The sequence below is a fragment of the Hydra viridissima genome, unplaced genomic scaffold (assembly GCF_058129835.1).
Source record: "Hydra viridissima isolate aposymbiotic clone 2 unplaced genomic scaffold, HvirCarnegie_v1 scaffold_14, whole genome shotgun sequence".
NCBI lineage: Eukaryota > Metazoa > Cnidaria > Hydrozoa > Anthoathecata > Hydridae > Hydra > Hydra viridissima.
In genome coordinates, this window is record NW_028324313.1 from 3,513,352 (window position 1) to 3,531,002 (window position 17,651).

The 17,651-nt window shown below is 26.7% G+C and overlaps 4 protein-coding genes across 8 annotated transcripts; all 4 read right to left on the minus strand.

Moving 5' to 3' along the window:
* Window positions 1–267: 267 nt before the first annotated feature.
* On the minus strand, window positions 268–4,319 carry LOC145193356 (uncharacterized). The gene is made up of 3 exons (XM_090071086.1): window positions 4,135–4,319; window positions 3,003–3,220; window positions 268–626 (listed from the first exon to the last, which is right to left on the minus strand). Exons 1-3 carry the CDS (start codon window positions 4,261–4,263, stop codon window positions 512–514), a joined length of 462 nt encoding a protein of 153 aa, XP_089927212.1. The 5' UTR covers window positions 4,264–4,319; the 3' UTR covers window positions 268–511.
* A 554-nt stretch (window positions 4,320–4,873) lies between these two features.
* On the minus strand, window positions 4,874–6,854 carry LOC149878877 (uncharacterized). Of its 4 annotated transcripts, none has more exons than XM_090071774.1 (3): window positions 6,419–6,854; window positions 6,175–6,222; window positions 4,874–6,042 (listed from the first exon to the last, which is right to left on the minus strand). In XM_090071774.1, exon 3 carries the CDS (start codon window positions 6,036–6,038, stop codon window positions 5,124–5,126), a length of 915 nt encoding a protein of 304 aa, XP_089927900.1. In that variant the 5' UTR covers window positions 6,039–6,042; window positions 6,175–6,222; window positions 6,419–6,854; the 3' UTR covers window positions 4,874–5,123. The 4 variants fall into 4 exon arrangements, with proteins under 4 accessions (XP_089927900.1, XP_089927901.1, XP_089927899.1 ...); XM_090071775.1 differs by having other exon boundaries at window positions 4,874–5,997; window positions 6,419–6,821; XM_090071773.1 differs by lacking the exon at window positions 6,419–6,854 and having other exon boundaries at window positions 4,874–5,997; window positions 6,175–6,359.
* Window positions 6,855–7,146: 292 nt separating this feature from the next.
* LOC149878878 (uncharacterized) lies at window positions 7,147–9,664 on the minus strand. Its single transcript, XM_090071771.1, has one exon. It carries the CDS (start codon window positions 9,588–9,590, stop codon window positions 8,532–8,534), a length of 1,059 nt encoding a protein of 352 aa, XP_089927897.1. The 5' UTR covers window positions 9,591–9,664; the 3' UTR covers window positions 7,147–8,531.
* Window positions 9,665–10,325: 661 nt separating this feature from the next.
* On the minus strand, window positions 10,326–13,763 carry LOC149878879 (dynactin subunit 5-like). Of its 2 annotated transcripts, none has more exons than XM_090071777.1 (6): window positions 13,128–13,763; window positions 12,785–12,853; window positions 11,531–11,669; window positions 10,960–11,071; window positions 10,778–10,880; window positions 10,326–10,553 (listed from the first exon to the last, which is right to left on the minus strand). In XM_090071777.1, exons 3-6 carry the CDS (start codon window positions 11,638–11,640, stop codon window positions 10,432–10,434), a joined length of 447 nt encoding a protein of 148 aa, XP_089927903.1. In that variant the 5' UTR covers window positions 11,641–11,669; window positions 12,785–12,853; window positions 13,128–13,763; the 3' UTR covers window positions 10,326–10,431. The 2 variants fall into 2 exon arrangements, with proteins under 2 accessions (XP_089927903.1, XP_089927902.1); XM_090071776.1 differs by having other exon boundaries at window positions 11,531–11,649; window positions 13,128–13,509.
* Between the last annotated feature and the right edge of the window lie 3,888 nt (window positions 13,764–17,651).

Consider the following 17,651-nt stretch of genomic DNA (forward strand, 5'->3'; position numbering starts at 1 on the left):
TATTACTCCTCATGTTTGGATGGCTTTTGTGCTGTAAGTGTTTTTTCTTTCGAGATTTACGATGCTTAAGTCAGCTTTTACCGTTCATTTTTTTGGATAAATTTCGAAGTTTGCAGTCAAAAAAATGAACTTGACTAATTGAAAACTATACGAAAACAAAAACATTAAATATTTTTTATGTAGGGAAGCGAGTAGCTTCCGGCGAGTTATTTTTATAAAGTTATCATGACTGATTGTTTGAGAGACGACTTCAATTTCTAATCATTCTCATTTTTTTCTTTTAACTAAAACTAATCTTTTTTTTCAAAAGATCATAAAAGAATAAATAAATATTTATTTCAGGAACTTTTTACAAATCATCTATATATATATTCATATAAAAAACTGTTTTAGATTTGAAGCTCTTTAAAATACGAAACAACAAGCATCCAAACATGCTTTGCAATAAAATTAGCAGAAAGAACGGAACTTCCAAACAAGTTAAACTGGAAAACTATATAAAAAAACTGTGTTAACTGTAAAGTGCCATTTGAGCATTTAGCTCATCAAATGACATTTCACCGCCGAACTTGTGCTTTTCTTGGTTCAATAATGCGTGTATCTGCGCAAGTTGTTTTTGCTTCGCTCTAAATTAGTGGAGATAAAAGTCAACTTAAATCATTAATTCTTAAAGAAATTAACAGTTAATTATTGAATATGAGTGGAGATTTAGTAATTAAAATTTAGTGGATACCAAAATAATAACTTACCGTTGAAAACTTATCTAAAAAACAGCGGAGATGAAAGCAATATAAGATAATTGAAAGTTAGTGGAGATAATATCGAATCGTTTAACTAAGTCGAGATAATATTGAATCCTTTAAGCATCGGCGTTTTGATTTTCTGTTAATAACGAATAATAACGAATAAAGTATAAATTTCTATATTATTCATTTAAAATCAATCTAATTTATAACAATTTTTATATTTAGACCTTCAAAGTTATTTTGACATGTTTGTACTCATACAAAATTTATTCTATTAGAAGAGAAAAAAAAAAAAAAAAAAAAAAAAAAAAAATTTCGTACGAATTTTTTTCTATTTTAAATGTAGAGTTCTATTTTAATAAACTTTAGAGAGTTTGTTGTATTTTAAAAGACTAATATAGAAGTTTGTACTTAATTCGTTGCTAACGGAAAAACCAAACGCCGATGCTCAGAATAATTAATAGAAAATAGTCTCAGCATGTAAAGAGATGAGATAAAACCATGTAGAGAGATAAGAGATAAAACTATGTATTATAATATTTTACAACAACACAGTAGTTTAAATTTTTTATTTTTTTTTTTCGACCATTAAATTCTTTTCATTTTCTTTCATAAAAAGATTTAGTATGCAAGCTCTGTGGGCAAGAGCTATATCTTGCTAAAACTGCAACTATTTGCTTAAAACAATCTGGAAGTCTGCTGATAGAATCTTGCAGTTCTTTAGCTTTCTTATGTAAGTTTGTTGGTTGATTCAACCTGCATAAAACCTCCATATAATCAAACACTCCCATCACGACCCTGCAACCTTGTACAACAGAAAAACTCCAATATCAATTCAAATTGAAACCATTGAACAAGAACTTTTCTCTTCCTGTTTACTACTTCAAAGTTACTTCATCACTGAAAACTAATTTTTTCTATTTTTCCATAGGCCAAGGAGTTCTCTCCTTACACCACCCTACTTTTTTGAGCCTTTCTCTGTCCATCATTATTGGTTTTCTAATGGCTGTATAAATAGTACTATTTTACTAAGCAAAAACGTTTCTAAGTGAATTTGAAGAAACACATTTTTTATGATTTTCATTGAAGATTTTCGAAAGTTCACGATGGAGCCATTCTTCTTACCTATTACATTAACATCCTATCTAATGTTGCTTGAAAATGGAAATCCATTCAAATTATTACAAGACATATCTAATGTTGCTTGAAAATAGAAATCCATTCAAATTATTACAAGACATTAACTTTTGTAGTACTTTACTTTTTTTTATGCACTTGACTTGTTAGTGGATTTATTAGCAACATATTAGTTATAGAGAAATGTTTTTCCTACCATGCAAGAAAGAAAAAAAAAAAAGTCAGGCTTCATCAAATACATTTACTTTTATGATGTTTTGAAATAGAGAATTATTAGCAATCTTATTAGAAATCCTTCTTTGTCATTTACAAGCAGAAAATATATGAGTATATAAAGTGATTTTTTAAAAAAAACCTTTTTTTTAAAAAAAAAAAATTATATACATATATTTGAAATAGAGAACTTTTTTTAAAAAAAATTACTTTATATACATACATTTTCTGCTTGTAAATGACATTTTAAGTTAAGACATTCCAGTAGTTAAAACACAACACTCCTTGCAAACATTTTTATGGAACTATTAGGGAGTTTTACTCTTGCTGAAAGGTTTGAAAACCTTTAAAATCAATAAAAAAAAACAAACAAACATACATGCTAACCAAAGCTAAGAATTAAAAAAAAAATTCAAGAAAAACAAGAAAGACTTGTTCACATAAATCTTCAGCAGTTTCTTGTTTTTCTTATGCACATTGATTTAAAACAAAACGTTTTAGCAAATCAAAAATAGAAAATTTTAATTTACCTTTCGACTATTTTAATTACCTTATTTATATATTTAGTTGTTAATTATTTTGTTATTTTATAAAATAATGAATTATGCAATCCAGATACCTTTTTTAAAATACAGTCACTGTGATAAAGGTAATGTTTACAGGTGAAACAGGTATAATACAGGTAACAAAGCTATTAAACTTTAAGTTAATAACACTGAGAAATTATTTTGACTGAGAATTTATATGAAAGAAATCTTCAGTAAATAGTTACAAATAGTTAAAGTTTTTTTTAAAGAAAACTTCTGTAAATATTTAGAGAGAATATATAACTGAAAAATTCATAACTGATATTATTTTATATCTAAATCAATAAATAGAGAAAAAAAAATCAATTAAATAACTTACTGATTCTCCATATCCTGCTCTTCCTCTGACATCTCTCTTTTTTTGTATGTTTGCTGCCTCAATTCTTGGACATATTTCTTCACATTCGATGGATTCTTCATATCTAAGTGTTCAGCTTTGGATAGCATTTCAAAGTCTGCAGTAGAAAAATTTCCAGATTGTGTATCTTTTTTATTTATAACAGATTTTATTGTCGTGGTTTCTTCTGTAATTTCTGGCTGAAAATAAAATTTAAAGCATCTCTAACTCAATCTAAAATTTAAAGGAGTAAAAATATGAAGCAGTGTAACTCAAGTAAAAATATGAAGCAGTGTAACTCAAGTAAAAATATGAAGCAGTGTAACTCAAGTAAAAATATGAAGCAGTGTAACTCAAGTAAAAATATGAAGCAGTATAACTCAAGTAAAAATATGAAGCAGTATAACTCAAGTAAAAATATGAAGCAGTATAACTCAAGTAAAAATATGAAGCAGTATAACTCAAGTAAAATGAGGAAGTGAATTACGTAGTTAAATCAACTTAAAAAAAACTTCTATGTGATTAAAAGTTAAAATTCAAATAAAAGTCTTAAGACTGTTTGAAAGAACAAAAAAGTTACAGCAATAAACATAGCTTTTTTTTTTCTATGTGCAGGGCATTATGTAAAAAAACAGTAGCTACTTAATACAGTAACATAATAGATTTTCTATTAAAAAAAACAGAATGAAAACAAAACGAGTACTGAAAGATCTTGAATTTATTAAAAAGGCAATTTTTAGTAAATTGGAGGAAAAGTTTTTTAGTTTAGGTTTTCTAACAAACATTCTCTATATCCAATCCTTGTCTCCTCCCTTTATATAACTGCATCCTTTAGTCTTATTCCTCAAACTCTACTTAATCAAACGATCTTTTATAACAATTAGATCTACATAGAATTAACGTATTGTTTGTAAATTTAGTTGCTATGATGATAAAGATCCTTACAATGATTAAAGTGTAACGATTAAGAAATAAAGTGATAAATTACAACATATAATGATTAAAAAAAAAGCTGCATAAAAAAGCAATGAAGATTTTTATAAGCAAATAAACATGAAAAAGCAAAAATCCAAAATAAGGTAATAAAAATACCTTGAAAAAAAAAAAAAATTACCTTGCCACCAAAATGCTTGTCGTTGTGCTTTAAAAATATCCATGTTAAAATTAAGACAACACACGCCACAACAACAACACCAACGTTAAAGATGTTAGGAGAAAAAAACTCAAAATGTTCAAACAGCATACTTCTAATTACTATTTCTAATTTTATTCAATTACTTCAACTTTATTTCTTATACTAATCAAAAGTGATTAAATATTAAAAAATATATAATAAAGAATAATAATGAAAAAAAAAAAAATCAAAAGTATCTTAAATTGTTTAACAGACTTTAATAAATTGAGATTTTAAATTATTATTACAAAAAGGTTACAGTTAGTACAAGTTTATAAGTAATAGCTCATATGAGGAAAAAGATGAAAATAAGACATTTGCCTAGAGACTGTTTTTTGGAAAATAAGTTAAAAAAGTAACAAAACCATAATTACTATTCTGAAAATAACAAAAATGTGCCTAGCAATTGAATTAAATAAACTAAAGTATATATGATAAATATGATATAGAACTCCATGCTTATAAACCAAAACAGAATAATTTAACAGAGAAATTACTAAAAAAAGAAAATTTTTTATTAATAAAAAAAAACCCTTAGAAAATCTGCTTCCAATAGAAAATATTTTTATCACTTGGAAAAAAATGTACTTCAAAAATATACAATTTTTAATCATGGATGTTAATATTTAAACAGCAAAATAAAGTTCTAAAAAATAACAACACCCAAGATAAAGCAGGGGAAAAAAGTCAGTTTTTAATAAAAAATATCAGTCAACAAATAATAAAATATTTAAATATCTACTATAAATAATAATTACATGAAATAAATAACCATCATATTAACAATTGCAATTGTAAATTATGAAAAAACAAAAAAAAGCGTGGAATGATTTTTTTTTAATTTAAAAATTTTAATTTGTCAGGTAATAACTTTTCATAAAATTTCACTTAACTAAACAAGTGTAGCAAATATCCATTCCTCTAACCTTCTATGAGCCATAACAACTGTCTAAATTATTTTTAACATTACAAATTTCATCAGAAGTTAGCTTTTTTACTTCACTGTCATCAACAGTTAAATGGCTATTAAGTTTTAAACCTGTACCTACAAAATTTTGGTTTGATGACATCTTTATACTATTTACACTACTACTTTTAAATGTCATTGTCTCTTCTCTCTTTTTTGCATCACAGTATCGGGTGCAAAAGAATAAAGTCAGAAAAAGAACTGCTGCTTCAAATAAAACAACTGCAACAACAATAATACTCAAGATGCCATTTTTACAAGAAGGGCCTTCTAATTTCCCTACTACCAATGCTAAATCCTCGCATGCACAATTTGTTGGGTTAAATAACTTTTTAGGTTGTTCTGTGCATATTTTGTGGTGTTTAGGATTACATACACAGCTGCATTCAGAAACACTAAATATTTTTTTCTTTCCACATTTGTAGTTGTTCTTATCACGCATACACATACAGTTGCATAAAGTTTTATCCCATATTAATGGAGATTTACAAGAGACTGGTGGTGTAGTTTGTTTGCACATACATTGACACTCACTGCTACTAAAGTATTGATACTGGTTACAAGCTGAAGCATCAATAGTACATTTCTCTTCACATGCAACATGATTCACCAATTCAGCTGTACCATGTTTTCCTTCAAAAGAGAATGTTGAAAAACTTATGTTTTTTGTTAGAGTTGGCATGCATCTCATTAACATATGTTTAGTATCTTTTCCTAAACAACGTGATATATTAACTGCAAGTGGCATAAATTTGTAATCTTTGTGTGTAATAACAGTATAAGGGTATGCTCCACAGTCAACATTCCTAGGTTCTACTACAGCAACTGATAAGCAACTAACAAATGCAAAAATGTAAGCTAGGCGAGCAAATTTCATATTTCTGAAGTTAAAAATATCATAGAGATATATGTATACATAAACATAATAGAAAACTTTAAGATAAATATTTACTTAAGCTTTAATACAACTTATATAAGTTGTAGCAAAAATAAGCAAAAAAGAGATCAAACACCTGTAAATTAAATGACAGCAACCCCCCAGGTTCAATTCTTTGAATGAACTAAACATATAATTAAACTTTTAATGTATTAAAACTTCAATATTAAATTTATCAACATTCAAAACTCTCATGATACACAAACAAATGATAAGTATTAAACAAATAAAATATCAAATGAATAATAAGATAATTCAAACAAATGAATTAGACAAATGAACAAATCAATCAATTGCAAACTACAAACAATTTGAATTACAATTTTAAAAAAATGAATTAAACAAATGATAAGTATAAGGCTTTTCAATATTCTGTTAAATCTTTTGACATTTTAAAACTCTCCTCCTTCTTTATCTTGCAAATATCCATCTGAGATCCTTTAACAAATAAAAAAATTATTTCATTACAACAAATAAATAAAAAAGCAAATGAGATATTACAAACTAATTCTTAAAAGAAACAAAAGCAACAGATTATAATTATGTCATTATAAGGATTATAATTTCATCACAAAAACAAAAACAACACTAAAACAAATATTTAAAATATTCAGTATTTATACATTAATATGATAAAATATAGAAATAAAAAATTAATCCATAAATAAATTAAAAATGACTATTATAACAAAATCAAAAAATTTAAAGCAAACTTCATAACTTTACTCATTTTTAAAATTCCATTATATATATAAAAAAAGAAGTATTTAAAAAATGCAGCCATGGCAACAAAGAGGGCATTTTATATTGAACTAAAGCTTTAATCAAATAAAATCAAAATTTCAATTCAAAAGCATTTCAATGGATTTGAAATTTAGGTTTGTTTCTTTTGTTTTTCAATAAGTTAGAAATTGCTTACAAAGTAAGTCTAAAAAACCTTTTCAATTAGTCTTTTGTTAAAATAATCAAGGAAACAAAAATAAAATTGATATTAGCGATCATGATGAACACTTGTAAATAATAACGACAGCTGTTAACAACACTAAGAGGTGTTTGCTAAATTAATAAAAACTTTAATATTTTGTCCAAAGAAGTAAAGAACCTTTTAGGTTGTTTTAAAAAAATAATTATGAACTCTGAGACTTCATAAAAATACCTGGTAAAGAGTTTTACAGTTTATCATTTTTATAACCATTTTCATATATCTTAATATGAGAAAACTTTCCATCAAAATTATTTCGCTTTAATTAAAAATCCTAAATATCTTTTGAACAAATTTTGTTTTAAAACAAGCTTAAAAAACAAATTAATTGAGCAACAGAGTATCTCATAAATAGTGTAAAATTTTCAAGCCATTTGACTCTAGCCCACTTTATAGAAAAACCCCTGTATTGGAATTGATTCTTTTAGAGTCATTATCTTTTAACAATTTTATCTTTTCTGTCTCTTGAAAGTAGGACAAAGTTAAGGACTCGCTCAACTCGGTCAAACATTTGTGAACAACTTGTCACAAATACTCAACAAGGTTTTTAATTATTTTTCATAGAAAGAAGACTAACAACAACAATTTTTTATATAAATATAATTTTTTGACTGTGTATTTCTATTATCTCTAGTAACATTTTTACTAACTGATTTGGCACACATAAAACAGCATAAAAATACAATTTTCACAATACAAAAATAATGCATTACATTTCCTAAACATATGCTTAACAGATAAGAAACTCTTGTAATTATGTAAGATACTAAAAAATAGATGAAAAATTGTTAATGTACAACCAAAAACAAAAATTTTAAAAAAGCTTTTTTGAACAGAGACTTAACTGACATCTTTTACTAGAAAAAATTCCTTCGACTCTCAATTCCATTAAAAAACATATAAAACAAATACCAGCATGATTATGCTGCATAAAAAAATAACTTAGAGTTTAAATAAATACTTCATCCATTTGATATATACATACATAAAACTGTGCAATAAAAAGTAACAACAAAATGGAGTTTAAAGATAGTAAAAAATAAAACAAGCAATTTGTAACCCTAAAATTTAAAAAGAACAAGCTCCCTTAGACATAGTCTTAAACAACTAAACTGAGGTTTTAAAGCCTAAAAAGCTACATTGATCACAGTAAAAAATTGAAGTAAATGCTAAATTATTGAAAAGCATGAATTGGATAAAATAGCTTTAAAAAATTTGCATTTACATAATCCATGAACACTTCAAAGTAAATAAAATGTTCCTTTGTTAGGAAGAATAAAATTAAACATGGAGATTAAAAATAAAAGAATTTCTAAAACACATTAAAAGTAAAAATTTGAACTTATGATAAAACACTATTATTTCATTACGGTAAAACTGATAAGAATAAAGTTTAAGAGCAAAGAAAAGATGCAAAAACATTAAAATAACTATAGAAAATAAATCATAATTTAAACTTGTGTCATAGAAGAAAATGCAAAACAATCTGGTGAACTTGAGTCTTCTTGCTTGCTTTCATCATTATCATCATCATTATCATCATCATAAGTATGAAACTCTGGCTCAAAGCCATTTGTTCTTATAGAAGATTTTTCTTCTTCTGAATAAAAAGACATTCTAATCTTATCATCAAAATATACAAGACTCTTCTGTCTAAGAAAATCTTCCTCAGTTGGTTCCTCAATTTGTGGCTCTTCACAATTGACCTCATCAACACTGTTACTGTGCTTTACAACATAAGCTTTAGAATTCTTCATTTTTAAATATTTTTTTTTGTAGCAGTACACATAAAGTACAAAGTATGAAGCTATAATTAAAAACGCTTCTATGAACATTATTACTGCTAATATTGATCCATTAACTCCATCCTTGCAGCCAATCCTAGCAGAGCTTCTAACTTCTGCTAAATCTATGCAAGCGCATGTTTTTTGATCAATGAATTGATTACGACTGGCACACAGAACATTAAACTTTTGCTGACAAACACACCCGCACACTTCTTGATTAAACTCCTTTCTTTCCTCACACAAAAACCCTGAGTCTGGACAAACACAATTACAAGCTGTTTTATCCCAAACATATGGACTGGTACATGGATTGGGAACAGGTGTGTCTGTATAATTACATTCGCAATAGCATGTTTCTTGCTCAAAGGTTTGATAAGGAGTACAGGATGAAGAGTTCAAAAGACATTTTTCATCACATGAGGTATAATTTTTTAGTGTTAGAACTGTTGGTTTTTGAGAGGCAATTTCAATTGCATATATGCTTATATTTTCTACAGCACCGTCTTTTGGAACACATTGACGATTTTGTGGATTCACAATTTGGTTTGCACCATGACATCTGTACAACTCGACATAGTATGGCATATAACGAAAAAACTGTTCATCAACTGGAACATAATCTACATAAGAGCCACAGTCAATATTTTTTAAATACACTGGATCTCCATCATTTGAGCAAAAAGAACAGATAATCAAAAACACAGACCATTTTAAATTCTTCATTTGTATTAACCTGCCAATTAAAAGTAAAGAAATAAAACCTTTCAAGATTTATCAAAGAATTTATAATATTATATAAAAGTCATCTTCGTATTTAAATTTTCAAAAAATTATTCCTTTCATTTTTCACTCAGACTTTTACAGAAAGCCTTGATACTAAATTAAAAATTTTTTTTTTAAATTTTTTACCATTAAAAAATTTAGGATAAAGCAAAAAGTGCTTTATCTAGAATCAACTTTCCCTCTCAAACAAACAAATACAACACATATTTTACCAAGTATTACTCAAACATACAAATTTAAATAAATTACAGCTGGAAACAATTATCAGTATCCTGATCAGTTTGAAACAACTGAGAAAAACTCTGAATAATAAATGACCTATAGCTATATAAATAATCAAACCTGATGCAAAGTCATTGAATAATTTAAAAATCAAAAAAAATAATCAATACAGATTTCCAATGTAAAGATTTTAAATGAATATAATAATAAATTAACATCATTAAAATAACTTACTCTTAGTAAAAATAAATTAGTTAAATAATACTGAAATAAAAGGTGTGGAAAACTCATAATCTCTGAGAAGCCTTTGCTAAAAATTTACTAAAACTTAAAAAAATAATATTGAACAAAAAATAAAAGTAAAAGATACTACTTCATCTATCTGACTGTATCATTACAGCAACAAAAAACAGCTCAATATAAACTATTAGATACCTATAAAACAAAACTACATGCAGAATTATTATTTATATTCAGTAGTTTGGATTGTTTGTCTACAGAAAAATAAAGTCCACTAAATTTCTCTTCAAAATAACAAAGTCTAACAGTTACTAGCTTTTTATTTTTTGACTGGATTGGCTTTCACACTGGCAGGATCAGGGATAAAGTTCTGGAAATAACTCTTTGTAAGATCTGTGAGATTTTCTTGTGTGCATTCTGGTAATTCACCAACAGGTTGTGCTAAAATTTTAAAAAAAATTCACACATTAAAAACTTACAATGAAATTTTAAAATGACTTAAAGGTTGAAAGTTTCACATTTAATGATTCCAATATTACATTTTGTAAAAATACAGTACAAATATTGTTAAAAAAATTATTCTGTTAAAAAACTAAAAAACAAGAAATTTAGTTAAATGAGTTTAATTGAATAAAAAAAATAAACTGTTTATGGAATTAGTATACCTGGAGAGCCAGCCATTATTGTAAATGGTGGAACCACAGTTTCTGGTGGAAGAACGGAATTGTCAGCAATAGCACAACAGTCTTTTAAAATACATCTACGACCCTAGTCCAAAATGGTTTAAAACACATAATTCAATTTTAAGCCAGTAATGTAAACAAAATATGAAAATTTCTAAACTTACAATAACACAATTTTTTCCAATGTAAACAAAGGACCCAATCTGTGCTGCATTAATTATAGAATCTTCATCTATGAAAACATGATCACCAATATGAAGAGGGAAAAATGCACCACTAAAAAAATTTAAAAGCATTTAATTCATAGTATTGCATGTTTATAAGCTGCATCTTTGTTTAATGGCTAAAACATGGATGCATCCACATTAATGTACTAAGATAAGTTGTAAATGCTCTACACCTTGTATGCATACACAAATATATATTCAAAGATAAGTATAAATATACATAAATATATAGATACAAGTACTGAAATATATATATATATATATATATATATATATATATATATATATATATATATATATATATATATATATATATATATATATATATATATATATATATATATATATATATACAAAAATAAATATATGCATACAAAAATATATATAAACACATATTGATCTATATACTTAAATATATAGATAAATCATACAAACATAGTGTAAACATTAACACAATACTAACCTAATTTATAAATGCATGTAAGACCTAAGAATATATAAAGTTTACCCTTTACTGAAACGCTTGAAGGGAGGTCTTATAACAGAACGCTGACTGATAATACAGTGCCTTCCAATCCGAACATTAGCCAGATCTCCACGAACAATACATTCAGACATTATAATAGTCTAAAGATGTGAGATTTATTCTAAACAAGTATAGTAAATTCAAAATAATTTTTTTATATTGCAATCAATAATTGAAATCATTAACGTTTTTAGCAAATATAACATATAACTTAACAAATATAACTTATATAACTATATAACTTAATTTAAAAAAACATAAATATTACAGTTCTAGTGCACTTTCACGCTCTCTCTTTTTTGTTGTTGTTGTTGCAGATTATGAAGATTTAAAATAAAGAAAATTAGTATTTACTTCATTTTTTTATCTACCCTCAGTTCTCAAATTTAAATTTGAAAAAAAAATTAAAAGCCTAAAAAAGAGCATTTCTTGTTTTTCTTTTATTTTATGTGATCAATTTAAATTTCATAATTCAAAATCTATGTAAAAGAGGTTTTTATTGCTTAAAATTAAGAAACTTTCCTTATATTTATTGTAAAGTTACACATAAATTCTAAAAAAAAAAATTTGCAAAATACCTCATTATGCATCTACAATATTTAATTATCTCTTTTGTGTACAAAGAGTTTCAAATATTTATATGAAATGTATTTGTATACATTTCATATAAATATTTGAAACTCTTTTTCTCCCTCTAAAAGGTTAAGTTAACTCAGAAAATCAGCTGGCAGAGATGTTATAATTATTAGCTTTTTTTTTTCTGCCAGAAAAAGAAAAACCCTTATCCAAATAAAAACCTCTAAATAACAAGTTGTAATCATGAAACAAACAGAAAAATTCACTGCTTTGATTTATTTTTCTTCGATGAAGTCTTTAAATTAGTCAATAAAATAGATACAAACACTCTATATTTTAAGCAATCTAATTTTATAACCAGGATTGAAAAAAGGTGGTGCAAAAGTGCACTACCACCTACTACTAGTAACTCTTTTCCAAAACTAACAATATGATTAATTATATAATTATACACCCACATACACATTTACATAAATACAAACATTATTACATAGAAACATACATACATACATACATACATACATACATACATACATACATACATACATACATACATACATACATACATACATACATACATACATACATACATACATACCTTTATGGTTCATTAAAATGCATAATATTATTATAACTAACAAAACTTGATTACAAACTTACTTTTCCATTTAAAACAATATTCTGACTCCCACATAATACTGATTGACGACTCACTTTATTTCCAGATGCCTGAAAATATAAGTAGTCCGATTCAGATTCAATTTACATAAAGTTCAATCAGTTATAAGTATGCAATACTTAAGCTATGCATACTACTAACATCATGTGATAGAAAAACCAACATGACTTTACAGTACTCAAAACTTACGTACTTCTTATTTATCATTTAGGATAGAGAATAACAATGTTACTCTACTCTTTCCTACCTAAATAAAATTGTAGGACTTTTCTCAATTTAAGACATAACATACTATACATATACCATGATTTATTAAGCTCGTACCGTTTCAATATATTCTGCTTTGCTATATGTTACAGTAGGTAATTCCATGTCAAATTAGGATTGAACGAAAAGTTTTGTGAGATGTAATTGATTGTAAAGACACTGTTCTCAGCAATAAGCCTCGTAATATTAGGATGAATCAAACTATTTTTTCACAGGTACCAACAACTCCGATGCCGGCTACGATGAGAAGTAGTTATCCGTGAAAAATTTACTGGGAAAGGAATGCTCAGCAAAAACGCTTTATTTTCTTCGTTAGAAAATTTATTTAATCTAAATGTTAGATTTTATTTTAAAGGATAGGTCATTTAATGCCAGCTGAAACCAAAAAAGCGTTTAAAGACTTTGTTTACACAATCCTGCTATAATTATTGTTAAATAGCATTTCATAGCTTTCTAAAGACTACAACGAAACGAGTTCTACAATGAATTTTAAATATCCAGATTATAAACATTGCTTGTAATTAATTCAATAGCTTGCTCAACTCCAAATTAGAGAAAGCAACGCTGATGTTCAAGAAGTTTTGTGTTTCAAAGTTTTTCTCACAATGTTGTCAAAAATGAATCTAAATTTCAATCAAATTTTCTACATATTTGTTTCATGTCAACATTCGTTTTCCGAATTTCCCTGATCAAATGATAAAATGACACTAATACTTGTGAATTGTTGTCTTTTTATTGATGAGAGGAACTTTTTTAAAACGTTTTAAAAACTATGCATTCGCGTTTAAATCTAAAGTTAGTAAGGCATTGAATTAGTGAGTTTAAAAGCGTGCAAAACCAAAGTAGGCCATTTTTGTTTTATGTTTTAAAATTGTTTTGAATATGAAGAATGGATTGAGACTAAGAGAAGTACAATTTGATAAAATAATTTCATCAAGTCGAACTGCATCGCTGTTGATATTATTTCGTCAAGCTGTAGTCAGTTGTTGAAGAAACTTTATACATATTATCGTACATCATTAATGAAGCTATTTAACTAAATACGATCCTTTTTAATACAACCTTTATATACAATCAAGTCAGCAATTGAGAAGCTTTAGGAATATCCTAATCTACTGAAGCTAGATTATGATATTCCTAAAGCTTCTTAATTGATAGCCTGTCATTAGCAGGACATCAATTGAGACATCAATTCAAACATTCGATGTAATTAAACCTTAAAGAGCATCCTTTGTGAAGTTAAAAAAAAATGTAATAAATGGTTATTCCAACAAATATTGAGGAGAACCATAAACGCAAAGTACCTCGACGTAACAAAGTTCAAAAAGTGGATTCTTTTTTGGGCTTTTTCTTAGTGGAGATAAAATAAAACATCCGACACAATAAGTTTAAAGGTACAAAATCGCCTTTTAATCTTTGCTACTTTCGAGCAAATATCTATTTTATTATACTTTGCAGATGCTGCTATACGATTACTGATGGAGGTTTTACGAACATACTCGACAGGTTGTAAAGATTAGAAGATAAGTAAATTGAAATCAAAAGCTCACAACTTGAAGAAAAAATACACGGAATACCGATACGATACCTATACACGGAGTAACTGCATGGAATAGATTACCTAGAACTTAAAAGAACCAAGCCATATCACACGTGTCTTATGCATCAAGCCTATAAGATATATATATTTTAAAAAGTTTGAAAGTATACAATGATTATTATATTAATACCTAAAGCCCATTTCGTATTTTTTAACTTTTAAAAATATATGTAGATAAAAAACTTTCAAACTCTTATAAGCATGAGGAGATCTGTAGAATTTTCATTAAAGAATGCTTTTCATAAAGTGCGTTTCACGGATTCTGCTGAATAACATGAATAATAAATAAACGATTACATCGATTATATTTATCAATTGTATCGATCTATGTTTTTATGTTTTAAAAGTAATATGAAAACTGAGATAAGTGAAGTCCCCAAATTAGTAAAAAAGCATACATGCAGTGGCGTACCTATGGTAAATAGCGCCCTGGGCAAACACCGATCTCGCGCCCCTCCTCCCCCCACATAAAGTGCTTAACTACAACTTTTTAATAGATGATGACACAAACTTTTAATAAAACTTCATTATTCATTATAAATAAACAATTTGTTTATGTAACATATATTAAAAATTTATTTTTCTAGCTTTAATTGCTGCAAATTTCTTAATAACACTGTCAAAATCAATTTCTTCGGTAATTTCTCGCTCTATGCTTAGCCTCTTTTGCGCCCCTTTTAGGTTGGCGCTCATGGCACGTGCCCTGCCTGCCCTACCCTAGATACGCCACTGCATACATACATTATATTTATATAATGTATGTATGTATGTATGTATGTATGTATGTATGTATGTATGTATGTATGTATGTATGTATGTATGTATGTATGTATGTATGTATGTATGTATGTATGTATGTATGTATGTATGTATGTATGTATGTATGTATGTATGTATGTATGTATGTATGTATGTATGTATGTATGTATGTATGTATGTATGTATGTATGTATGTATGTATGTATGTATGTATGTATGTATGTATGTATGTATGTATGTATGTATGTATTTATGTATGTATGTATGTATGTATGATAAAGATTTTTTTAAAGAGAAAATCCGATCGGTTTGTTAGTAAATGGTTGCTTTAGTAATATTTCTGTTATTTTCCTTTCTTAATTAATTTTATAATGCGTGTATCAATCGAGTAAAATAACATTGTTATGCACTCGATGACCTAACTTGCATTAAAAATGGCTTAAAGTTGTTTATTTGATTAGAAATGTAATTAGAACTTAAAAGAATTTTATTATAACGGCTGTGTATTAACATAATCGTTAAGTCGTTTTTTAGTGTTTTCGTTTGTTTTTTTTTGTTTTCATAACTAAAATCTTTATTTTAAAATCAAAAAATCCTCTTTTGGAATTACAATAATATAAATTATGAAAATAATGATATGAAATTAACTATGGAGTTAATAACTCCTTTTGAAGTTACAGCAATATAACTTATCTGATAATCAGTGTCATGCCTACCCCCCATACAAATTTCTGGCAAGGGGGTTTGATGGCGGGGAAATATTCGTGAATGAAAATACATCTGTAATGTAAATTTTGACGTATAGCTATTTAATAAATCAAATAAAATAAAAACTAAATAAAATGAGTAATAAATTTGCGATCTTCATAAACTTCTTATGAAACTTGTTATAAAACTTGTTATGAAACGAAATGTTTTTTGGTTTTTCATTTAAATTTAATTTCCAGATAATTCCAAACACAGGTTAAAATATATGAATAAAAACAAAACTCATTTAATTTCAATCCGTCACAATGTCTCAAGCCGTTTACGCAAAACCTGATGCAAATGTCACATGCCACTACTGTACTTAAAAAAAATACTATAGAGTCAATCCACAATACAACTAGCATAAATATGTTTGTAAATTTTGAATAGCGGCGAGCTATAAGTTGCCTAACTTAAAACTCGTCGTTAAACAAAATTTTAGCTCAGCTATGAAAGGTATTTACTTAAATCATGGTTTAATCATGAGCCGAATACTTGGATTTAATTTTTAAAGTTCAATGTTAAGCACATGAATTATTTAAGAAATGCATAATTTAAAGCACAAGAAATTATCAAAAATATTTGCATGTTACAACGGAAATAGATAGAGAATATCTTAGGATTAATCAAATCAAAATATGTTAATGAGATAAAAGGACCGAAATAAGTAAACCAAAGAATCGAGTAACAGAGTAGAGCGAGTTTCGATTAAGATTGGGTAAGCACTGTTGCTGGTGATAAAAGTTGAATATTAAAACATGGAGATAAAAGTTGAATATTAAAGAAAAAAACAACAAAAAAAAAAAACAGAGATAAATATATAGAAAAACAGAGAAAAATAAAAAGAAACTGATACATACACACAGATTATTGATAAAAGTAAATAAACTTAAGCAAATAAAAGTGTCAACGAGCATTTAAAAAAAAAAAAATTATTTTTTAAAAAATTTTAAATATTATTGAGAAAATTGAACAAAAAGTGAATGAAATTTTTAAAAATATTTTTTTAAATGTTAATTTATGGCGAACTTTTTCCGAAATGTAGTTTAACTTCGCTTTCATTTTCAAAAATCCGTTCTTTTAAAATAATTGAAGACTCCACGGGAAGAAACGGCAGGGTCACTTTTTTTCATTTTGAGATAAATCATTATTAAACTTTTAAGCGTTTATAAGTTTCGAAGTTTTAGGAAAATTTAGAAAAACTTTAAATATGCATCAAATCGTTTATTTGATTTGAATTCAAATACAAAATATGCTATTATGGTTAGTAAAGCTAGAAATTGTAAAAAGTCGAAACTTTCAAAATGTGACCCTTCCGTTTCTTCCCGTGGAGTCTTCAATTATATAGCAAAACGAGAGCTCTTTTGAGTTTTTGCCATTTTGTAATAAATATCGATTCCCTTTTATCTGTAACAAATCTACGAAAATGATTCAAAATTCGAACACGCTCTAAAACATTCGATTGCATTTATAAT

Bases quoted from the DNA above. Each gene is read 5' to 3' on its own strand.
- LOC145193356 (XM_090071086.1), bottom strand. From the start codon at position 4,263: ATGCTGTTTGAACATTTTGAGTTTTTTTCTCCTAACATCTTTAACGTT. The intron at 3,221-4,134 runs GTAATTTTTTTT...TTTTATTTTCAG, and splicing joins ACAAGCATTTTGGTGGCAAG to CCAGAAATTACAGAAGAAAC. The intron at 627-3,002 runs GTAAGTTATTTA...CCACTAATTTAG, and splicing joins GAGCAGGATATGGAGAATCA to AGCGAAGCAAAAACAACTTG.
- LOC149878877 (XM_090071772.1), bottom strand. From the start codon at position 6,230: ATGTTTAGTTCATTCAAAGAATTGAACCTGGGGGGTTGCTGTCATTTA. The intron at 6,043-6,174 runs GTGTTTGATCTC...TTTTAACTTCAG, and splicing joins TGCTGTCATTTAATTTACAG to AAATATGAAATTTGCTCGCC.
- LOC149878878 (XM_090071771.1), bottom strand. From the start codon at position 9,590: ATGAAGAATTTAAAATGGTCTGTGTTTTTGATTATCTGTTCTTTTTGC.
- LOC149878879 (XM_090071776.1), bottom strand. From the start codon at position 13,175: ATGGAATTACCTACTGTAACATATAGCAAAGCAGAATATATTGAAACG. The intron at 11,650-12,784 runs GTAAGTTTGTAA...TCACATCTTTAG, and splicing joins ATATTGTTTTAAATGGAAAA to ACTATTATAATGTCTGAATG. The intron at 10,881-10,959 runs GTAAGTTTAGAA...ATTTTGGACTAG, and splicing joins TTGGAAAAAATTGTGTTATT to GGTCGTAGATGTATTTTAAA.